This window comes from Cyprinodon tularosa, unplaced genomic scaffold (genome assembly GCF_016077235.1).
Source record: "Cyprinodon tularosa strain WSP-4 unplaced genomic scaffold, ASM1607723v1 ctg81, whole genome shotgun sequence".
NCBI classification, from domain to species: Eukaryota; Metazoa; Chordata; class Actinopteri; order Cyprinodontiformes; family Cyprinodontidae; genus Cyprinodon; species Cyprinodon tularosa.
Genome location: NW_024039574.1, coordinates 2327200 through 2344688, shown reverse-complemented (window position 1 = coordinate 2344688; position 17489 = coordinate 2327200). Strand labels below are relative to the sequence as shown.

Sequence of the window (17489 nt, the reverse complement as noted above, 5' to 3'; positions counted from 1 at the left end):
GCTCAGTCTCCATTAATTAGTAATTTAATAAACCAATAGGAAACTCATAAAAATATAAATGAAAGCTAACTCTTCTTTTCTTTGTTATTGTGATGCTTCTTCGCTGCCAATGCCAGACTTACCTCAGGATCATAATCTAGTGTCTCTGAAAGTAAAAACAAACTGTATTATAACTTACCTTTAATAGTAAAACTTTGTTCTTCATCAATTCTTGTCAACTGAGGCTTTTCAGATGTATTTTTAAGCCCTTTAAACCATGTTAAAACGTGCATGGAACAGCTGGGAGGTAAAAAACCGGTAGCTGAGGTTTTGACTTGAAGTTGTGAGTCTGTGATTCCAGCAAAGATGCCCCCAGGTTGCGTCAAACTAGTCAGAGCTAGTTGGAATTAAAAGGCAGTTTAGGTTTCATCTCAGCTCGAGACCACAGCTTATGACTTGTACTCCTGCTCATTCACAAAAACGGGTTCAGGAACGTGGCTCCCTGAGTTCTACCTACCTGCACCTTTGCACTGCAGATATGTGCGATATGTTGAGGCGTCTCAAGGTTCTGTTAGTAAGTCTAACCACAGCAACTCTTTTGAAAAAATGACGAAAGTCAGAAATCTGCCAGTTCTCGTGTCTTTAATATAACGTCTCATTAACCGGAAAAGTGGTTTACATCATCGAGACACCAATGCCAGGTATCAGAAGGCTGAGAAAAAAGGTATAATTTATTAGTTAGAGGGTACATGTTTCCTGTTAAGATGTTCATCATCCTCAAAGCAATTTATACCCCTTGAAATTTAGTAGCGTGTGATTCTGAACTTATACCATTTCTTTCGAAAAATGTTTACAAAGAAAAAAACAGCAGTAAGCCATACATGCATCTTAAGTACCCAGTTCAACAACATACATTACATGTAAAAATATAGCATTTCTTTTTTGGGTTGGTTTATACCACATTGGGGAATACATTGGGGAGCGTCTTCCAAAATAACTCAACTTTTGAATTATTGAGCACTAAGTATTAAAGTCTTGGCACAGATTCTCAGCCAGACTTACACATAAACTTTGAATGAGGTATTTGAACTTATGATTATGCTTTGAATTTAACCTTTATGTCATGTCTGGCTGTTTTTTAGGGGACATAGTGAGAGTAGTCACCAGTTCCAATGATCTTCCCTGTCACTGCATAAACACAGGATCTCTATAGTATGATGCTATTTCACAGGAGAGATGTAGAGGCTGGTGTGATTTTATAAGGAAGAATCTTATTTTAGAGATCAACAAATGGAACGACAGAAAGGAAGCGCTTTTAAAAACGTCCTACTGTAGCCCACTTCATATAAACTTACATTAAAGGCACACTATGCAACATTTTTCAGTTAATTAATGTGTTCCATAACGTTATGGATGATTAAATGAGTCATTTCAGGTTGAACAAAGGTATTCTCGGCCGCCCTGGTGGTCTGTAGGGGAAATACTGCACTTGCAACTGCAGGAGCACCGACCCGCACCCACAGGCTCAGAAGTCTCGTGAGAGTCAGTCTTGCTTTACGGCGAGAACTGCTACACCCCCCAGTTAAAAGCATTCTCGTTGCTAGCACAGTGGCGATCTTTGTGCAGTTATGCTACGTTCACGCAGCAAAAGCAGCAAAATCGCGTCTGCTGCTTCATTTTTGCTGCTTGTACCAGTTAGTTCTGACGCGCGGCTGAAACAGCTTTGCTGCTCTGGCTGCGCGGTGCAAAAGTGTGTCTGACGCGCGTTGGGCGGAGCTTCACTATCCTTTCTCTGCCTTGCAGCTATATTTGCTGTGATCAGTGGGAATAAAGTAGTTTTAATATGTGTTTAAGTGAGAAAATACACCTGAAAACGTAATCAGTGCAGTCAGTTCATTCAGATTATTATCCTGCCTTCAATATTTTTTCTGTCGGAGCCGCTCAGACCCCCACATACCAGGGATGCGCCGAAAGTAGGGATCCCTTCATCAGCAGCCTCTGGCCGGGTTGCCTCCTCGCGGTTCACCACGGCAGCTGGTAGGTGTTTTTCATCTAAATAATCCAAACTGCATATTCTGCCGGCAGATTTCTGCATTTTAAGTTAATTTAGGCGTCAATAAAAGAGGATTGATCATCAGCGCTGTGTCTCTCTCCCTGCGTCAGATGCTTAGCCCGACGTGCTGCTTCAGCTGCTCAGACGTGCTGCGCCTGCAGCTCAAAACGCGACGCTGGACCTTTTGCTGCGCCTTGACGCGCGTCAACCATTGACTTTGCATGTAAACTCGCTGCTTCTGTCGCGCCAGCTACGTCCAGTGTGAACGCAGCATTAGTCATTCGCTGCTAAGCTCAAAACAACCGCGCCTGGCTTGACGGAGAAACCAGGAGAACAGCTGTGCATATTTACGACAGTGCACTTTTACTTTCGCCCTCTGGGGGGAGCCTCGCTGGAAAATCAACACCGGTTGCATAGTGTACCTTTAACTAGAGCACCAATTTTATCCTTCGCCATCTTCCTCTCCTTTGCGGCTGTAGCGAGGTTTCTCTGTCTTTTAAACACATTTTGCTTCCTTTTTTTCTTTTTCATTCCTTCATTGAAATCTCTAGTTACAGTAAGGTGAAACGGATACTTCCTGTTGCCTGTTGTCATGACTCGTCAAATCGGGGTTCCACTGATAATGGCTTTTCATACTTGTTACGCATGTGTTCAACTCTAAGTGGATCTACTTAGAGTTGATTAAACTAATTCATAGCAGCCATTGTGAAACCAAAAACTCAGAGTTAACAAACTTTGGCTAGATCAATTTAGAGTTACGGATTTAAATCTGATTTTATTAAACCTGCTTCGTAAAGAGGAACCCATATCATGGTTGGTTTGTTGTTGTACATACTTTCTTTTCCATTTTAGATGATAGATTTAAAAAGCTTTGTGAGATGTTTGAAGCATAAGACATACAATTGTGCTTGAAAGTTTACATACCCTCCCATTAAAGAAAATTATAATTTCACACTAGTAATCAAAATTAAACAAAGCTGAAGAACTAATAAACATTTACCAAATGATAATTCAGTAAAATAAAATATTGATTCTGAAAAAAAAATAAAAACCTAAACAAAAAACTTTCCCAGACAAATTAAAGTACCTTTCTAATGAACAGTGAAGCAGCATATCTGTCAACAAGTGCAGAAATCTTACTGAACATTTCCTGAACAGCTCCATCAGGTTTGTTTATTCCTTTATATTTAAATATAAATATATATATATATATATATATATATATATATATATATATATATATATATATATATATATATATATATATATATATATATATATATATATATATATATATATATATATATATTGTAGTTTTATACCCAATATATACCTGCTTTAAAAAATGTTTGGAGTTTTATATTGAAGATTGGTGAAAGTAAAGCTGTCGGTGGTGACTTAATTTCCTTATCCACCAGAGGATTATGGCGTACAGATATTTTTTAGGTTTTGGGTTTAGACCCTAAGTTCTACTTGAAAGGAACTCTAAATTTCTCAGCATACTCAGAGGTTATGGACAATTTCCTCCTACCAACTTTATAGGAACAGATTGTTCCCAGAGGTTTGTCCCCTCTTGTTTAAACAGGGTTGTGAATTTTACAAAAAAAATAAGGTCCATAAATACCAGAACGAACAATTCTATAGTGGTAAAACTTAACTGCTCTTACCTCTACAGAGGACCTTCTCATTCAACATTCTTTGTCTTCTTTACGTTTTTACAGTTTGATATTATTGTCTAGCTCATTTGTTAATATTGTTTTGGGCTCTGTTGAAATGACGTTCTGTAAACATCATATTAGGATTGCCTATCAGATACCTTTTTATTGTTGCTCAGACAAATTGTAATTTGGCTGCTGCTGGCTTGGGTTTCTGTCAGAGTATCTGTGAACATCAGTCTTGCTGTTACCACTGAGGCAGACGCTGATAAGCTGTGGAATGTTTGTCTTATAGCTAATGACTCACCAGACATAATAATGCCTAAAATTACCAAATGTATGTGCTGGTAAAAATTAGACATACATTTTTAGACATAAATGAAATATATTTTCAGAACTTATGTCACATTTTTTTTGCAGTTTGGAAATCGAACTGGGGTCAGCACCAAGAATTACTGAGCATCGGCCATTGAAAAATGTTGCAGACGGCACTGTTTAAGCCGGCTAGCTTTATCTGTCACGACTTTGATAGAGAGGCAATGGGAATTCAGAGTCCAGTTACAGTTTATCCTTCATCCTTTTCTGAAATGACCTAATACTACCCAAATATACAGATTCACTTAATAGGTTTGCCTGCGTACAAACAAATTTCTCTCAACACTTCTAAATGGAAATGATCATATAAAATATCAAAATCTTGCTGAAATTTTAACAAAGCTTTTTGCTAGTGTACGACTCATGCAAAGACAATATGAAAGATGATTTACTAGGTCAGTATTAACATCTAGCAGAAATGGCATTAAATAGCATTTCCAAAAATTATAGGCAGAAGTATAAAGTAATTCCGTCTACAGAAGATGGAAGCCTGTCAGTATGAACCAGCCCTGACTTCAGGAAGCCAGTCTCTGTCTTAATTACAACTGGTCTTGATGATTAAAATGCGTATTATCTTAGGTTTTGTGAAGCTTCCCTTTCATGTATTTAGTCCAGAATGCTGTGGCTTGACTTTTAAATGGAGTTTAAAGGTTTTACCATATTTTATCAGGTTTGTCTGCTCTTTCCTGACCCGTTTTAAATACCAGAAAAAGGAAAATTCCCCTGTTGACCTATAAATACCTGTGGTGAATTGCATCCCTATATGTTGATGATCTTTTTCTGTAGTATGTTTCTTTTTGGGCACTAAGATAAGCAAATCAGCTGGTTCTGGTTATCCCGAAATCTGAGACGAAGGCTATGGGTTATTTGGCTTTTTCATTAGTGGCTCGAAAACTCTGCAACACTCTTTACTTTATTGTTAGACAGGCTTCTTCAATTTCACTTGTAAGTGTATTTTAAATATATGTCTGTTTTTCTTGGCATTTGTCCCGGTGTGATTTTTGCTCTGATAATATTTTATTTATTTTAGTTTTATTTTTAATAATTTTACTTTTTTCAGAACTTAGGTAAAAACTGGTTGCTTTCAAACATATTTTATGAATAAACCTGAATAATTACACCTGCTTTTTACAATTACTTTAACTTAAGTGAAAGCACTTACTTCTTTAACCAGGCATATTCCAAAAAGCATCACGATTAGGGTTCAGGTAAGGGTTAAATATATATTAGTTAAATACATTACGCATCACTATGATGATCAAGCCTTACTTTTAAATGTGTGACACTAGGTGTGTCGAAATAAGCAATTATCAATTAATCGCAGGAAGAAAATTTAAATAAACAAAGAATAAAACTGCCCATTAGTTTCTGCTATTTTAGATTTCCCTTTGCGCTTGATAAAATATTGTTGAATTTTAATTTAATTGAAGACTTTACATTTGCGTGGTTTGTTGTTTTCCCCGTGTCTCCTACATAATTTTCTGCATGGCAGAAGTTTTTTATATACAAAGTTTAATCTTAAAACCATCCACCTTAACATACCTAATTTAGCCAATGTTTAAACATGAAAAATGTGGCTTTTAAAATCATTTCACTTTGAAATATACTGCATTTCTAACATTTCTGTGAATATAAAAATAAATGGGTATTGTTTGCAGTGAATTTTAAACTTATTTAATATTGTTTGTGTCTTTTTGGTTGCTCGAATAGTCAGGGTTTGCCGCAGCAAGTCATTACAATGTGCTCGCAAACTTGGCAAAGTTTTTAATGAAGGGTGTCCGGTCCAATGCAATCAGGAGTCATACCCAGGTCCCCTTCATAACAGTCCAGGTCTTAACCTATTTCACAATTGGAAAGCTATAATATAATATAATAAAAAAATTTCAACTTTATTGATCTCACAATGTAGAAATTAACTCTCTGCATTTAACCCATCCCCTTGGGGAGCAGTGGACTGCCATTGTGCGGCACCCTGGGAGCAATGTGGGGTTAAGGGTCTTGCTCAGAGACCCAGAGTGGCAGTCTGTGGGAGTGGGTTTCAAACTCACAACCACAGGATTCCAAACCCTATGCACTAACAACTAAGCTGCCATTCCCCACCTAAGTTATAATATAATATAATATGATATGATATAGTCTAGAAGTTTTAGTTCACCAGAAATAATCTTAAGAAAATCTGAGTCTTCCATGTTAAATTAAAGATATTGATGTCTGTCTTTTAGATTAACTTTTAATGAATTAACATGTTACTCTTATGATCTCATCTCTCTAAGGCCTATTAAAGTCAATATTCCTTTACTCCATATAAACCTTTACATTAGTTACATCCTCATCTAGCTGCATTAGTGCTCTTGTGCTGGACTAGTTAGCTCTGAATCCAAACTAGTTGTCAGTCAAGAAATTCCATTGTACGAATTTATCACTGCAAAAGCACTGTTTGCACATTTTCTATTTATGAACATTGAATATTATTAGATGAGTCAAAATATTTCTTCCAGTGAACTGTCTGAGAATGTGTTATTATGGCGTGAGTCAAACTGCTGCTGGATTAACATGTCCAGATGAAAGTCTTAGGCTTTCAGTTGTGTGGAAACAAGAAATATTTTTAACCGACCGTTCAATCGGATTAGCAGAGACTAAAGAACGGGTGGGGAGGAGTTTATGCTCTTGAGGAAGGAAAAGCAAAGCATTTGTTCAGGAAAACTCTCCCCAATCTACTTCCCTGCTATAGCACAGCTCTTTATTTAAAGGAAAGGGAGGGTCTCCATAGAGAATAGGAGGAAATGTTTTGACGCAGCAGAAGTTGTTGCTATATATCTCAGATATGCCATACATGTGTTACTTTTGCTATCAAACATAAAAATCTGTCTGGCTTGGAGAATGTGATTTTTATTAAATGAGCCACTGAAGGGCAGACTATCGGTAACATTTACTTTTGGTGAGAATCCGATTTCAAAACTTTTGTAACCAGTAAAGATTAAGATGAAAAGATAAAAGTTAAAACAGTTTATTATCCCATTGGAAGGCTTTACAGACCCATTAGTAACCCTATCATTTGTGACATCATCAATGATAAAAATATTATAACATTGGGGAGCTTTGGTGTGTACTATGGTGGTTGCCATATTATTTTTGAATGTCATGTCAAACTTCACGCTTCAAATATTTAGACTTTATTTAAATTTTCAAAACAGCAGCATGATGATGTGGACACAGCAAGTTATGCTACGGGTCCATGACCCCTAGCGGGTCCATGGAGGTACTGCATTAATCCCAGGGAGAAATTACTTTTGTTACATTACTCCATCTGTAATAGAGTGACTATAGGACCAGGTTGATATAACACAATTTCATATAATATATATAATTAGAGGGTCCCCGCTAGGGCTGGGCGATATGGAAAAAAAACTATATCACGATGTGGATTATTTTATATCACGATAACGATATATATCACGATATACCACAACTGATGTTGCATTTTATGTTTTCATAGTCCGTCAGATGGACAGGGTTGAAAAAAATCTTTCATCGCCTATTTTTTACCCATCATCTTGTTTCCTAATATGAGAATCCCAACCCCAAACCAAGAACACCAGTTATGCAATTTGCGGCCATGACAGTGAACAGTATAGAATCTTGGCTATTGCGCTGCAGTAATTAATCATTTAATATTCGTTTGTTATTGACATTTTATAAAAATCCAAGGCCAGGTTTTTCTCTTGTCTTTCACTTACCTTGTTTTCCACTAGGAGGGTCCAGTCCTTGATGAAATGGATGGTGAGACTCATATAAGGCTGTGTTGCTCTACTCATCCACATGTCCGTAGTCAACGCATAATGCGTCGCACCACTGCGTACCTCTCTCTCCACTTCAGCCCGACAACTAGCATATAAGCCAGGCAGCTCCACTTTACTGAAATGTTTTCGACTAGGCATCACATATCTGGGATCGAGTGTAAGGACGAGGTCCCGAAAGCTGTCTTTCTCGACTATGTAAACGGGGGCCATGCCTTTACAGATATAGCGTGAAATAGCACCTGTGATCTGCTTGTGTCGCTGAGACGTCTTCTCATATTGTGATCCTTGGGCGAATGCTTCCTTAAGCTTCGGCTGTGAGAATTTCTTTCCAGTGCTTCCTGTATTTTCATCCCTTGTTTGTTTTGATCGGAGTGGTTGTAGTTTCCCGTGTTCTTGTTCATGATTTTTCTTCAGGTGGTAAAAGAGGCCGGAAGTATTTGCATCAGCCGCTGGAACGGCTTTGCTGCACAGTTTACATATCGGTTGCGTTTTTTTCTTTATCAGATGGCTGAAATCCGAAATATAACCAAACAACCGAGCTGCCTCCCCTTTTGGGCAAATGTGGTGTTTGTTGTGTCTGTGACCTGGCAACCGTTTCGGACTCTGTAACCGCTGCTGTGGTAACATCTTCTTGGGTGTCCCATCATTCATTTTTTTTCAAGCCAGAAAGAAATTTCGCGGGCTCTCTCCATCAGTAATGTCGCAAACGTATGGTGCAAAGCCGCGTGACGTAAAGCGGTGTAGTGTCGCAAAACCACGTTCTCTACACATTATCTTTTTATTCTCTTTTTTTTCCGTTATATACACTTAGAGTTTGCATAGCAAAAACGCAAAATGTTATATTAACAAATTATATTAAAATGTATATTAGCAGTAATAATAATAATAAAAAAGTTTATCACGATAGAAAAAATAGAGGAGAAAGGTCACGATAGACATGTTTCTCTCGTCCTCACGATAAATATCGCCATATCGCCCAGCTCTAGTCCATCTTGGCATCAGTTTGGGGGTCCTTGGCCTGGAAAAAATTGAAAACCCTTGGTATATACTATTATATACAAAGTAGTATACACTTTTACTTTGATTAAAGTCATTTTTCAACCTTCTTAAAATATTTTCATAACATTTGTAATAATAGGTCGATTAACAATTAGTTCAATTGCACCTCTGTCATGGCCAGCAGGGTTCTGTATCACTTACACCGGCACTAAGCACGGTTACTGCCACACTCGGAATAACCCTGCCATACAGAATGATTACAAATGTGTAGACTGCTTTACGGCACATGTTCGAGTCGGGTGGGGAGGAGTGGAAATTCAGCAGCGGTGCAGGAACACAGTACAATCATCATCATCATCATCCAGTGCTGTTACTTAAAGGGGAACACTGTTTTTTTTTACATTGGCCCCTTGATTTTTACGTTATTACATCATGTTCTACTCACCCATATGAGTTTTGTGTCATTTGGAGCCGTTCTGAAGATATTCCGTTAGGTTATATCCAAGTAACGTCTTCCTATGGGCAACGAGTTGAAGGCACAAACTAAACTGTTCATAATTTATTCTTTTTGGTACGCCAGCATTCATAACATGTAGGCGAATCACTGTCTCCCAGACATTCACGGTTATATTTTTTAAAAACAAAGCGGAGTGTGTATGACGTCATGTATGACGTTGAGACCAAGATCATCTGTGGTAGTAGCACTAAACACCTTCCAGGCATGTGAGTAAAACTAGCAGCAGTTCAGCGGACAGGATGAATGACTAGTAGCCAGCACGCGCGGATGACTTCGTACACACCGTTTTGTTTTAAGAAAATAGAAATCTATCAAAAAAATATACATTTATCTAACTGTGTTAAATTTTTCCCCACTAAATGAAAGAAAAAAGAATTTATTATTATCTAGAGAGCAGGAGGTGAAATGCAGCTCCAGACGAGCCAAGCATGTGGTGACATCACGAGTACGCTTCTGTTTAAATTGACCCATATTTACCATTTTCCCCAAGTCTGTACTTTCCTGTGTTTTTCTCAAGAACATACTTGGTTTGGACACAAGTCCATACTTGCATTCTTGTGAATTGAGAAACAGCCATGGTTTCTTGCCATCAGTGGAATGACTGTAACCCAGTTTGTGCTCACTAGCTACTGGGAAGAACACCTGGGTATGATGCCGTTCATACCCACCCTTTGAATCTGATACCATTTTAGAAAGCTTTTCTGTTTAGCCAGGCATACAATGTGCAATATTTTCAGTCATTGCAGGCAGCTACAGCTCAAACTGTATGAAGAAACAGCAAGGTCTAAACGTTCACAGCTTACGATGCATGTTCTTACACTCATGCAATCTACCTGCTTACACTGCAGGTCAAAAAACCGCATGTCGGACTGAGCGCTGTCGAGATGGCGCTGGTCGGACTCGACAGTCTGGAAGAAGAAGAACTCTTGTTTGCACATGTGCAATGCTCATATTTCTGGTAAATCAGCTCATAGACGCTTGTGACTCTGCTTCTGCAGCAGGATCTGTCCATGAACACCTTACAACGGCCGATTCAATTTCAAACATGTTCGATTTTCTCCCGGATTTTCTCCCGATCAGGAGGTGGTCACGAGAAGCTGATCGCGCCTTGTTACCCCCCTGTATACAACACCCAGGGAGTGAGTACCCAGGGGCTATTTTTAATTAGTATATCAATAACAAAGCTCTGAATTTGATTGATTGTGAATATTCTTTTCGCCATGCTATAATCTCACAAGAAATATTTATTCTTGGAGAAACACATTTACACATATCCCATGCCTGACTGCAGGTACTAGACTACCGTTATATGTTACTTACGGGATTGTAACTGTAGTGAATTGCTTATCTGAGTGTTGAAGTGGGACAAAGAAGCAATGTAGAAAGACAGATGTTGTGTTAAGGTAGGTATCCTAAAGAATATGTTACCTGCATTAATCACTTCAATTCCAATCAACTAGACTAGAAAGCAGTGATGTTTTATTCTTGTTGAAAAGTAAACAATGAGATCGGTCACTTCTTCGTTCATTGAGTTTGTTTCATTATAAAAACTAATGGAATAACATAAACAATAAACAAAGATACTAATTATTTATGAATTTCATAGATCTATTTTAATATGATTTATTCCAGAAGCAAATAGGAAAAAGGAGGTATTTACCAAAAGTAACTTTCAAGGAACAATTTTGAAGAAGTGTCTATTCTTCCTGTGGAAATTCTGTCATGATTGTGGCGCTGTTGGCTGGCTTGATTGCTCATTTCATTCACCTGTCTAGCTCTCCCCTGTTCCTCATCACTGCTTATCTGATCCACCTGCTTGTATTTTAACTGCTTGGTCTCAGCCATCAATGCCAGATTAATCCTGAGCCTTTGGTGTTAAGGGTTCTCTAGCATTCTATTGTGTTCTGCTCTGATCCATTTCTGCATTTGGTCTTTTGTGCCTTCCTGCCCCTGTCTGATCTGTTTGCCTGGCCTGTCTTTGGACTCCTGTTGGATTCTTCTGTGGACTGAACCTGGATATCCTCTTAACTTCGTCCTGTGGGTTATTCTGCCTTCCTACGTCAGCTCGGATCTGATCTCCTGTCAGGTCTACAGCCTTCTAGTCTTCCGCATCTTGAAACCTCTGGCAGCGTCCGCTGCGTCTTGTCAGCAGACGGGCTGTAATAATCCCCGTTCTATGGGCACGGACTGAACTGTCAAACCAGACCTCCCTGCCTCAGATGCCCTAGCCGTTGCAGCCTCCGCCACTGCAGATCCGTTACATTGTTTTTTTAATGAACGCTTTTTAAGTATTCCACTGTCTTGGCTGAATTCTGGGTCCTGCTTTCTGAGCAATTACATTCTGCTGTTGATCCAGGGAAAACACAACCCCGACACAGGGCTTCAAAGACAGGGAACCAAATTCACTAAATGCAAAACATTACATATATTAATTCCACACAGACTGATGTTTTTAAGCATTTATTGTATTAAGTTAAAATCATTACATGCCTCACATTTAAATTATTGCATGCCTTAGAACATTTCACATTAAAATATTACATTAGATCAAGAACAAATCCTTTTAATACAGCAATGTGGGCTTAATAAAAGGTACTTTTAATCTGACAAGCAAGTCTCACCATAATGCATATTCTATAATATTCAGTATGACCGTATTATATTACATAAGATAAGACAAGATCAGATTAAGATTAGTGAAAGGTGTACTTATGTGAGTAAGTCATTTAGAAAATTAAATGCATATGATAACAACACAACCTGGCTGTCCTATCACTTCAGCATTGCCTAAGCAGAATTCAGTCAAAAGGATCCCCAGTCAAGAATCTAATGCATACACTTTACAAGATATGGATATATTTTGAGTTAGAAGACTTTATTTAAAAGCTTAATTCTTTATACTATTTTCTAAGTAATATTCTAATTGCGAGAGAAATCAAATTTGACATCAGCTGTCATAATCTCCTAAAACGAGTCAATGAAAACAGATTTAAATTTAAAGTCACATTTTGAGCCAAATTATCATAATGATTTAAAGTTTAAAACAGAATTATAATTTAATTGAAATCCGTATATTTCACATTGGGTTGTATTATATAATATATATCGCTCTGCTGAATAGTCTTGTGTAAAAGGATCACAGTGTTTCCTGTCCTTGTCTATGTGCTCAGTCGGCTTTCTATTTTGGGTAACTGGCTCTTTAAGGGAACAACACTCAAAAGCTACAGCTATGAGCTCATCGGCTTGCGTTGTCATAGCAACAAAGGCTGTTGCAGCATAACTGAGAAATAAAATGGCTGGCATGGCGTTGCTCTCCCTCCTCCTCCTGTCCCTCTCTTTCTTTTTGGTATCACTGAACTGGAGCAGATTGGTTGTGACACTGTCCTGCCTCACTCTCCCACCCCCACCTCACCACATTGCCCTGTCCTGCGCTCTCACTTTGCTCCTTATTCTGTCCCTCTAACTGTCCATTCACACTCCACCACTTGTGAGTCAGCAGGAGTGTGTTAGAAGCTTTATTTGCTTTTTTTGTTTGTTTGTTTACTTGAAGTTCAAAAAAGTTTCAGTCCAAGGTGTGAAGCACTTTAACCCATGAAGTCAAATTTGCTGTCTGAGTGGTTCTTGTCACCTGTAAATGTTGTCATACAGTCAGGTGAAGCAGGAAAAGAGGAGGAAAGGTGGTGTAGGAGGCCCTCATCCCTAAAGAGGACAGCCCATGATGCAGAGAAGGGGAGTGTAGGTGGGGGGGCAGCAGAATTATAGGCAAATATCTCTTTCTATTTTTCTCCTGGACTTAACATGAGTGGTGGATATTATTCTGTGTTTGATCTGTTAATTTTTACTCTCCTCTCTGCATCTAACCCATGTCCTCATTCCTTTTCCCTTGCATCCTCTCCTCCCTTCCTCTCAGCCTCAATCACCCAGACACAGACGCATGCATGCTCACGCAGAATCGCGCGCAGCAGGCGGATGCGCACATACGTACTCTCTCTCTCTCTCTCCCTTCCATCCTCTTTCTCTCTCCCTCTGTCACACACACATGCATACACACATAGCTACACGCACATACTCACACACCCTTCCTGGAGGTGCTGGGAGCAGCTGCAGCATTAGCGTTGAAAGAGATTTGTCGTTGACTGGAGTTTGCATCCCCCACCCCCCCTCCACCCCTCCGCCCCCTCCCTTGTTAATGAATGGATGCTACGGCGATCGGATCGGGAGCTTCTAACATTGGATTGCGGGAAACTGTGGATATCTGTTCCTGAATTTAATTATTTAATTTCTATGCTCACCATTTTTTTTTCTCTCTCCACCCTCTGCTGGTGTTCTGTTGTCGAAAGGACGATGGGGTCTTGTGGCTGATGGGATAAAGATGGAGGTGAACATGATGTCTCCGGCACTGGGCTTACTATTGAGGTTTCACTGCCCCTTGGGGTGAATGGAGCTTTTCTTTCTGGCTGTTTTTTAAGCCAGCTCTTTTGTTTTACGGGGGGATCGGCCGAGCACTCCTGTGGTGAATTGAGCTATTGTCAAAGACTGGGCCTCTTAAAGCTTTGCATCTGTGACCAACCATCAATCTCCTCCGGATCCTCCCCCTCCCTGTTACTTTCTACTGAAAGGGAACAAGCAGATCCCCAAAAAGCTCTACTGAAATCTTTTCTCACCGTCCTCCTTGCTTCCAATGCCCCATTTCCCTCATCTCTACCCCTGCCCCCCCACCCCTCCACATCTCTCCTGCTCCCTCCGCCCACATCAGAGTGGCTACGTAATGTGCCTCCCTACGCATGCAAATGGGGATGCTACAAATGGTGGCTGGGACTGATGTCGATGAAAGGGTGATGCCTCGCGCAATCACCTGCCCCTCTGCCGCCATCGCTCTGGATCAGCCGATGACAACAGCCCCAAGTGCCGACGCGGTCATTTGCAGATTGCTTGTGTGCGTAAATGAGATGCGTGAATGTGCGTAAAGGCGCACACTGGTTCCTGCCATGTCTGGTGTGTGATTGCTCTAGCGGGACGTTCTCACTGATGCGGGGGAGGCACTGAGCCTGAGGTTGGTCGACCTCCCCCTTCCCCACCTCCCCCCTCCCCTTCCCCCCTTACCCCCCCCCCCCCCCCCCCCCTGTTACACCATTTCCCACCGCCCTTACCCCCATCACCCTTTTGCCCCAAGCTTCCTTATCCCAGAGATCCTCGGGGAGTGAAGGCCGCTGGTTTAAAAAAAAAGGGGGGGGGATCAAGATGAAGAAGAACCGCAGCGCCAATTTGCGGCGGGCTTGGCCCAGTTCGGAGCTTCCTGAACGCCCGCTGGATCACAATCTCTCTCGTAGTGAGAAAGACATCAGTGTGCAGAAGCAGCATCTTCCTCCTCCTCCTCCGCATTTCTCTCCGTCCCCACCAAGTTATCGTGCGCCAGGTAAGTCCGACACTCCCCCTTTCTGCCAGAAGCTCCACCTTCTCTACGAGAGACAGCTAAGAATTTAGAAAAACTGATGTGGGATGCGTGCATTGCATCAGTGCATATAGTAGAATATACTCTAAGAAGTGTTGGAAAGATTCTTCTTGAGATCACAAGAAAATTGGCATTAGACACCTTTACAGCGGCTTCAAATATGTTTAGTTTCCTTACTCTTCATACGTTTTACAATCTTAGTACTATCTTACCTATATTTTAAGATTTCAATAAAAAGTAAAGTAGGTCTAGCTTTTGCTATTTGAATGTCTGAATGATATTTGTTGAGCGGATCTTTACCTTTACTCTTTGTTTTGGCCTCTCTGTTATGAAGAACCATCCTCACTTTGCAAAAAGTCCTTTTTATTGTGTGTATTTCTGTCTCTTTGTGCTAGTTCAGTAAACAGTATTAAAAACCAATAACATGCATTAGTGCAGATTCACAAAAGCCACCCTTTGTGCTTGTTTTTAATATAAACCAAGTAAAGCCCTTAACAGCCACATCAGCTTATAGGTCTTTGGATACTAAGTAGAGATAACGTCATTGTGCTTCTAAACTGACCTTTTTGGCTGAGCGTGCTGAGGAGACAAAGTTAAAGAAGCAAAATAGAAATGAGTGATGCCGATTTTTGTTGTTTTGGTGTAAAGATGAGGGGGATTTATGTTGAAATTGATATAGACTTGGAGCTTTTGATCACAGGGATGCTTCATCATCTCATATTTCGCAGATGTAGGTCAGGGGACAGGGTCACTACATCACAGATGCTGCAGCAGAGCATTCAGCGTGTTACTTTACAACCTTCCAGCTGGACAGATGTCCGTTCTCGGAAAAGCTCGAAGCCTGGCTTTCTGGCTATAGGATGATCTCATCATTCACTACGTCTGACAGCAAAGCTTATGGCGGGCCTAGAGTTTCTGCTGGAAGCAGCACTTAAAATAGGTTGATCTTTGAGGATTGCTTTAGCTGGTTTTCTAACGCAGATGCAGGGTTAGCAATGGGTTTCGTGCTGCTGAAACAGATTCCTCTTTTTGCTAATCCAGATGAAACAGCAGCAGAGAGAGGCTAAGGGAGCATGAGGCGAGGGGAGGAGCCGTTTGAGGCAGCGTGCACACTGCTGCTGTTTGACCATTACATCATAGCTTCACACGCTGCGCCCACTGTTCATTCATGATCTAACTGTTGTGCCTCCACCCCCTCCTCCTCTTTCTGCAGGTGATGTGTCTCCGATCAGTATGTCACCTATCAGTCAGTCACAGTTCATACCGCTGGGGGAAATATTGTGCTTGGCCATCTCTGCTATGAACTCTGCCCACAAGCCTGTCAACCAGGAAGCACTGATGGAGCACCTTACTGCCAGTTTTCCAGGTACAAATCCTAGTAAAATCTTTAAGTACATAGTATGCTGCCTTTGTAAATATAAGTACAAATATACTAGTATATTTACTGAAATTATACAGTGTAGTAAAAAAAAATCCTTCTTATATATTTCTTTTGCTTGTTAGTTTTTTGCCACAGTTAAATGTGTTGTTCCACAATAGATTTTGTTTGTTTATAAGTAATAGTAAGTTCTTAAATACAGTTTTGAACAAAATAGGAAATTCTGTACACAACTACTGAATCAGGACACCACCTGATTATCAGAAACAGCCAAGGTATCTTCTCTGTTATTGTTTCATGAACACTTGCCTGGAGAACAGGTGTGGATGCAGAACAAATCTGTGTCTATTGGAATAGAAACATTTGTGAGGCTCGGCTTCTCTGGACCTGTATTTCACCTCCTTTTATTAATAGTCTCTAGATAATAGTAAATTAAAACTTTTTTTATTCAGTTTTGGGATAATGATCAACACAAACAGATAAACACAAATCAAATCAATGTTTTGCCAAATAAAACTAAAAACCCGCCATCAAAGCCACTGGTACTTCATATACGACTATGCTGAGAGACGGCTGCAGCTGACAGGCTATGATAGGCTCTGGCTGCAGTTAGCCTTGGAGGTCCGCTGGTTTCCACGGTCCTCTCATCATCCAAACTTTTTACACTCAAAATCACTAAATGGGATTAAACAATCTTAAAACATACTTTTGTAGAACAACAGCAAAAAAAAAAAAGAACTTTTAACTGTGAGCTAGTTTTGTAGTCAGCAACACACTAAGGCAAAAGCTTTTAGAGGCAGAGACCAAGACCTCATATGGTCTTTGTCACGGTCTCGGCCTTTAAAAGACTGGGTCTTGTCTTGGTCTTGGCCTCTAAAGGTCTTGGCCTTGTCTCGGTACTCCTGGGTGATGGTTGGTGTGGTCTTGACTACAACACTACTCTGAGCTGGAAGCTGCTGCTGCCGTGGTGCATCCTGGGACAGCTGTCATTCTGAAAAACGCACAAGTCTCCTCAATTCCATGCTCGGTAAAGAGGGCGGACCCAGAACAACATCCAGGGATTTTGTCCATTCTCGGTCTAATATTCTTGTCAGTTGAAATAGTGCTGGGACTTAGGGTGATGACGTGTCACAAGCACATGAAAAAGCACAAGTAGGCATACTAAGAAACAGCCATTGTCTAGGCAGAACATTTTTGTCTGAGAAGAAACAATTGCACATTGGCCAGGATTTAGATGGGCATTGTTACATCGTTGTTTGGGTGCTGTAACAACTACATGTT

The 17489-nt window shown here is 40.2% G+C and overlaps 1 protein-coding gene across 2 annotated transcripts in view; it reads left to right on the top strand.

Annotated features, from left to right (window-relative positions):
* stox2a (storkhead box 2a) overlaps nucleotides 1–17489 on the top strand; it is a 35060-nt gene that overhangs the window by 1865 nt on the left and 15706 nt on the right. Inside the window, exons 1-2 of one of the 2 annotated variants that reach the window (XM_038271800.1) lie at nucleotides 13458–14794; nucleotides 16044–16196. In XM_038271800.1, coding sequence (XP_038127728.1) covers nucleotides 14620–14794; nucleotides 16044–16196 — 328 coding nt within the window. In that variant the 5' untranslated portion in view covers nucleotides 13458–14619. Of the gene's footprint in view, nucleotides 1–13457; nucleotides 14795–16043; nucleotides 16197–17489 lie in introns of those variants that run through there. The other variant, XM_038271799.1, reaches the window with a different exon arrangement.